Here is a 6,900-nt window from a genome sequence, read left to right as displayed (position 1 = left end):
TCCTCAGTCAGAACAAAGTCCTCAGTGACCAGAAGAACTGTGTCTCTGTCACTGAAGAAATTGACTGAACTGAATGAGATTTCCAATGGCTTCACTCGAAGGGATTGGTATGTGTAGGATTTTGAGTTGAGCATCACATGGAAATTTTCTCCTTAGTATTTTCTCAACCCCCTTTAACAGTACGGTGTTTCCTATGACTCAAGAAATAGAAAATGAAACAACGAAAACAAAAGTCTTCACGCTTCATGTTCCTCGAATGAATTCCAAGTCTTCAGGGTTACACCAATCTCTTCACTTTCAAAGTCTTCAAAAGGTCTTCGGAATATCAAAGTCTTCAGTTGAAGAACTTCATTTTTAGGGGTCGACTTTCTCTGTAAATATCAAACTCCTCATAGACTTATAGACCTGTGTACACTCATAAACACATTAGATCCTTAACCTATAAGTCTTCAATACACCAAAATCACTAAGGGGCACTAGATGCACTTACACCCGTTGAAGATGTAAACACTGGCAGAGCTCCCCGGTGGGCAGGGTATGGCGCCTGCCATACCTTGATTTTGAGCAAAAAAATAATTAATACTAGTATGCATCGATGATCGATCTGGCTGTCGCTGTTAACGGGCTAGCGACCTGATGGGCCAACAGGCAACAGAGGCCCGAGGCATCGAGCGAGCGAGCGGCGGCCACGAGCAGAACGCACACGCAGTCGACCAGACCAGAGGCGACCGCTCTGTTCTATCCCCACCCCACGAGGCCACGCACACCCTAACCCTAAGCTAGCGCGGCGGCGGCGGCGACGGCTGGCCAGGTCGCCAGGAGCGGGCGGGGCAGGCAACGGCGGGTAGGGAAGGCAACGGCGGCGGCTGTCTAGGGGGCTAGAGGAGGGCGGCACCGCGGCAGCAAGCGGCAGCGGCGCTCTGGGCACAAGCGGTAGCGGCGCTCCGGGGCTCTGTGTGCAAGCGGCGTCTCCAGCCGGGGTGAAAAAGATTCAAGTACGAGAAAGTCAAGTGCCAAGCTAAGCTTAACATTCAAATCATTGTGAATTTCTTTTCCACTGAAGCTGGATACTCCTTTAATCCTTTTAGTCCTCTATATTCTAGAAGAGAAAAGTGCCTGCTGCAGAGTGCAGATGCCGAGCACCTAGCAGCAGCGGCAGGCCAACAGCAGTCCGGTTGTCCGACCGTCCGACCACTTCTTAGTCCAGCACAGTCCCGGCCAGATTGCCCGAAGATGGAAAGGAAGAGGAAGGGAACAGGAAACCCAAATGAAAGGGGAGGAGGTGATTTCTCAACTTTCCTGAAATTTTGTAGCAAATTTTAACAGTAGCTTGACGCCTCAAATTCAAGCAGATTGTAGTGACATATTAATGTTGTGAACATTCTTGTTGTGAATTGCAGATTTGAAAAGATATTTTGAAGTGCTTGGTAGTGGCAGCAGCTCGAAATCGAACCCAAGTACCCGTGAAAGTGTCAATGTTTTGGCACATGCCACTCATCAAGATCAAGTGAGTTCGGTGGAAGTAGAGCATGAGAATTTGATGCAAACTGAACAAGTGGAAGAAACTACAGACTCTCTTGAAGCTATAGTGGAAGAGAATGTTGAAGTTCATGGAGTTGAAGGTATATCTGTTTTTAGTGAAGATTACATAAATGGTGATCCTGGACTTCGCATTCCACTTGATAGATTTGCCCCCAACATTAGAGATGATGTTAGATTTGCTTATATACGAATGGGTGCAACTCGACCAACTAGTTGCACTTTCCCCCCAAATAAGGATGGAAGATGCTTCCGGTCACAATGGTATAAGAACTTTGATTGGTTGGAATATAGTGTAACAAAGCATAAGGCCTATTGCTTCTATTGTTATCTTTTTAAGCATGACCGAATGGATGATAAATTTGGGCATGACGTTTTCTCCAAATTGGGTTTTGACTGTTGGAAAAATGCGGTTGCGGCATTCCGTAAACATGTTGGTGGGCCATGTAGCATCCACAATATTTCAAAAACAGCATGTGATGATTTTAAAAATCAAAGGTCAAGTGTGAAAAGTAAAGTTACAACTTACAGCAAAGGTTCACTAGTCAAGTATGAAACTCGTGTGGATACATCTTTGGGCATTGTAAGTTATCTAGCATTGCAAGGTGAACCATTTCGTGGGCATGATGAATCCAGTACTTCTTTGAACAAGGGGAATTTTTTAGAGTTACTTGATTGGGTGAAAGAAAGAATTCCAGAAGTGAAGGTTGCATTTGATGAGTTATGCCCTAAGAATGCCAAAATGACTTCCGGAAAAATTCAAAAAATCCTTACTTCTCATTGTGCACAAGCAGTCACCAAAGCAATCAAAGAAGAGATGGGTGATTGTCTTTTCTCCGTTCTAATTGATGAGTGCCGTGATATATCGGTGAAAGAACAAATGGCCGTGGTAATCAGGTACGTGTTTAAGTTTTTGAAATGTCTATGTGCTTTTTGATCATTTTGTTCCATGTAGAGTGGTCAACTAATTATATGATTTTCTGTAGGTATTTGAGCAAACAAGGAGAGACTATTGAACGCTTTTTAGCTATTAAGCATGTTCCGGACACAACATCCGCTTCTTTAAAGAAGGCATTGTTGGAGGTTTTTGCTAAAAATGGTCTAGTTGTTGCACGACTACGAGGGCAAGGGTATGACGGGGCATCTAATATGAGAGGAGAATTCAATGGCCTTCAGAAGTTAATTCGAGATGAGAACCCATATGCTTTCTATATCCATTGCTTTGCCCATCAACTACAGTTGGTAGTTGTTGCTGTTTCGAGATGCTGCAAGGGTGTTGAGGATTTTTTTGAATATGTGACCATGATTGCTAATCTCAGTACTTCATCTTGCAAGAGGAAGGATAAATTGCTTGACAAGCAAAAAGAGGTTCTTTTGGATAAGATTCAGAGTGGTGAGATGCCGACGGGAAGAGGGAAAAATCAAGAAACATCCTTGGTCAGACCTGGAGATACAAGATGGGGCTCTCATTACACAACCTTATCTCGCATTGAATCAATGTGGGATGCAGTCATAGAGGTTTTGGGCATTGTTGAGGATGATGTGCGTGTTCCATGTAGGGCTGGAGGTTTGGTTCATCAAATGGAGACTTTTAGCTTTGTGTTCATCCTGAAGATGATGCTAAAAATCCTTCGCATGACAAATGATTTGTCTCTTCTATTGCAAAAGAAGGATCAAAATGTTGTTCAGGTATGTGATGGAACATGCTATATGTATCTAGTCTGCTTGATATCTTTTGTTCATGTAAACATACATGCATCTAAAATTGTAATTGTCTCATTTCAGGCAATGTCATTGGTTACGGATGTGAGAACACGTTTGATCAACTGGAGAAATAATGGTTGGGAGCCACTCTTGGAAGATGTCAAAGCCTTTTGCGCCAAAAACGACATTCCCATACCAAATATGGATGACATCTTTACAAAGTGGGGGAAATCAAGAAAAGGTGGACGAAACAATGTCACAGCTGACCATTTTTTCCGCGTGGACACCTTCTATGCTGCCATAGACTCCATCATCACAGAGTTTGATCATCGTTTTAATGAGGTATCTTCAGAGCTGCTCCAGAACTTCGCTTGTCTTGACCCTAGAAACTCCTTTTCTAGGTTCAATGTGAATAAGCTTGCTAGACTTACAGAGATTTATCATGAGGATTTCTCAGATTATGAACGTGAACATATAGTTGATAACCTAGAGCTATTCATTATCCATATGAGAAGAATTGAAGACTTTAGAGCTTGTCATGATATTGCAAGTCTAGCAAAAAAGATGGTTGAACTTGAAAGGCATGTCATGTTTCCTGCTGTTTATCGCCTCATTGAGTTGGCATTGCTACTACCGGTAGCGACGGCAACAGTTGAAAGAGCCTTCTCATCAATGAAAATCATCAAGACTGAGTTGCGCAGCAAGATGTGTGATGGCTGGCTAAATGACTTGATGGTGTGTTACATTGAGCGAGAGATCTTCAAAAGTATTGATCTCAATAAAATTAAGGAAGATTTTCAGAAGGAGGGTAGGGCACTGCCATTGCCTGGGTCTTCTACACGCCACTAAATGCTTCATTATCGGTATGTTTTAGGTTGTTTTTTATTGAAACATGTCTGCAATTTCGTTGTATTTGGTTATTCGTTTGTAGTGTGCCCTGTTAGTGTGTATTGACTTCTTTGATTTGCATAAAGAAAAATCTTAGTAAGACTTCGCCCCACCTTAAATTTTTTTCGTGGTCCGCCTCTGGATGTAAACAAGATAGGACGTGTGTTACAAATAGTGGGATAGGAAGATGAAGATTTTTGATCTCTAGAGAGCGAAGAGACTGTGGTGTAACCCTTACGAGTTCATTCAGTACACAAATTTGGATTGCACTCGTGATTTTCCAGAACGTGGCATTTTCAGCTTCCGCTTCAAACCCAAAGCAGATGATCTAGAATCCTTACAAATACTAAGCTCCCAAAGGATAGAGAGTTATGAGCCCTTTGAGTTTTTTTTCTTGTCTTGGTGGATTGTTCATCAACTGGAGAAAAACATATTTTTCTTTTTCTTTTTTAGTTCATCTGATAAGCTCCCAAGGAATGGAGAGATAAGAGAGTTTTGAGCTTTTTTCGCTGGTGGACCATGTTTGTCAGCTGGTGAAAAACATTTTTTATTTTCTTTTTAGTTCAGATGAGTTGCTTTGGGTTTCACTGGCTTTGGGTTGTGTACTTGCTTTCTCGCTGTTGTGCTAACAAGGAACCGAAGACAATTCCATCATGTTGGCAAAGGTCAACTCCATGGGGATGCTCGCTTCCGGCCACGCTTGGTGTTGGGGAACGTAGTAATTTCAAAAAAATTCCTACGCACATGCAAGATCATGGTGATTCACAGCAACGAGAGGGGAGAGTGTTGTCTACGTACCCACGCAGACCGACTGCGGAAGCGATCACACAACGTAGAGGAAGTAGTCGTACGTCTTCCCGATCCGACCGATCCAAGCACCGTTACTCCGGCACCTCCGAGTTCTTAGCACACGTACAGCTCGATGACGATCCCCGGGCTCCGATCCAGCAAAGCATCGGGGAAGAGTTCCGTCAGCACGACGGCGTGGTGACGATCTTGATGTTCTACCGACGCAAGGCTTCGCCTAAGCACTACAACGATATGATCGAGGTGGAATATGGTGGCAGGGGGCACCGCACACGGCTAAGGAACGATCTCAAGGATCAACTTGTGTGTCTAGGGGTGTCCCCTGCCTCAGTATATAAAGGATCCAAGGGGAGGGGCTGGCCGGCCATGGTTGGTGCGCCAGGAGAGTCCTACTCCCTCTGGGAGTAGGATTCCCCCCCCCCCCCCAATCCTAGTTGGAATAGGAATCCTCGAGTGGGGAGAGAGAGAAGGGGGGCCGGCCACCTCTCCTAGTCCTAATAGGACTAGGGAAGGGGGAGGCGCATAGCCCACCTTGGGCTGCCCCTTTCACCTTTCCACTAAAGCCCACTAAGGCCCATATGGCTCCCGGGGGGTTCCGGTAACCTCCCGGTACTCCGGTAAAATCCCGATTTCACCCGGAACACTTCCGATATCCAAACATAGGCTTCCAATATATCAATCTTTATGTCTCGACCATTTCCAGACTCCTCGTCATGTCCGTGATCACATCCGGGACTCCGAACAACCTTCGGTACATCAAAATGCATAAACTCATAATAACTGTCATCGTAACTTTAAGCGTGCGGACCCTATGGTTCGAGAACAATGTAGACATGACCGAGACACGTCTCCGGTCAATAACCAATAGCGGGACCTGGATGCCCATATTGGCTCCTACATATTCTACAAAGATCTTTATCGGTCAAACCGCATAACAACATACGTTGTTCCCTTTGTCATCAGTATGCTACTTGCCCGAGATTCGATCGTCGGTATCCAATACCTAGTTCAATCTCGTTACCGGCAAGTCTATTTACTCGTTCCGTAATACATCATCCCGCAACTAATTCATTAGTTGCAATGCTTGCAAGGCTTAAGTGATGTGCATTACCGAGAGGGCCCAGAGATACCTCTCCGACATTCGGAGTGACAAATCCTAATCTCGAAATACGCCAACCCAACATCTACCCTTGGAGACACCTGTAGAGCTCCTTTATAATCACCCATTTACGTTGTGACGTTTGGTAGCACACAAAGTGTTCCTCCGGCAAACGGGAGTTGCATAATCTCATAGTCATAGGAACATGTATAAGTCATGAAGAAAGCAATAGCAACATACTAAACGATCGGGTGCTAAGCTAATGGAATGGGTCATGTCAATCAGATCATTCAACTAATGATGTGATCCCGTTAATCAAATAACAACTCTTTGTCCATGGTTAGGAAACATAACCATCTTTGATTAACGAGCTAGTCAAGTAGAGGCATACTAGTGACACTCTGTTTGTCTATGTATTCACACATGTATTATGTTTCCGATTAATACAATTCTAGCATGAATAATAAACATTTATCATGATATAAGGAAATAAATAATAACTTTATTATTGCCTCTAGGGCATATTTCCTTCAGTCTCCCACTTGCACTAGAGTCAATAATCTAGTTCACATCGCCATGTGATTTAACATCAATAGTTTACATCACCATGCGATTAACACCCATAGTTCACATCGTCATGTGACCAACACTCAAAGGGTTTACTAGAGTCAGTAATCTAGTTCACATCGCTATGTGATTAACACCCAAAAAGTGATCATGTTTTTCTTGTGAGAGAATTTTAGTCAACGGGTCTGCCACATTTAGATCCACATGTATTTTGCAAGTTTCTATGTCAACAATGCTCTGCATGGAGCTACTATAGCTAATTGCTCCCACTTTCAATATGTATCTAGACCGAGACT

General features: G+C 43.7%; 1 protein-coding gene across 1 annotated transcript; it reads left to right on the top strand.

Annotated features, from left to right (window-relative positions):
- The first annotated feature begins 2,356 nt into the window (after positions 1-2,356).
- LOC147962241 (uncharacterized) lies at positions 2,357-4,092 on the top strand. The gene is made up of 3 exons (XM_087536592.1): positions 2,357-2,436; positions 2,526-3,228; positions 3,325-4,092. Exons 1-3 carry the CDS (start codon positions 2,357-2,359, stop codon positions 4,090-4,092), a joined length of 1,551 nt encoding a protein of 516 aa, XP_087392718.1.
- Positions 4,093-6,900: the final 2,808 nt, after the last annotated feature.

The sequence above is a fragment of the Triticum urartu genome, chromosome 7A, assembly GCF_056163025.1.
Source record: "Triticum urartu cultivar PI428250 chromosome 7A, HENAU_Tu73, whole genome shotgun sequence".
Taxonomy (NCBI): domain Eukaryota; kingdom Viridiplantae; phylum Streptophyta; class Magnoliopsida; order Poales; family Poaceae; genus Triticum; species Triticum urartu.
This window is presented reverse-complemented; position numbering and strand designations above follow the sequence as displayed.

What these genes read in the sequence shown, in the direction of transcription:
- LOC147962241 (XM_087536592.1), top strand. Translation starts at nt 2,357, where the DNA reads ATGGGTGATTGTCTTTTCTCCGTTCTAATTGATGAGTGCCGTGATATA. An exon ending in CAAATGGCCGTGGTAATCAG is followed by an intron (nt 2,437 to 2,525) that starts GTACGTGTTTAA and finishes GATTTTCTGTAG; the next exon opens with GTATTTGAGCAAACAAGGAG. An exon ending in AGGATCAAAATGTTGTTCAG is followed by an intron (nt 3,229 to 3,324) that starts GTATGTGATGGA and finishes GTCTCATTTCAG; the next exon opens with GCAATGTCATTGGTTACGGA.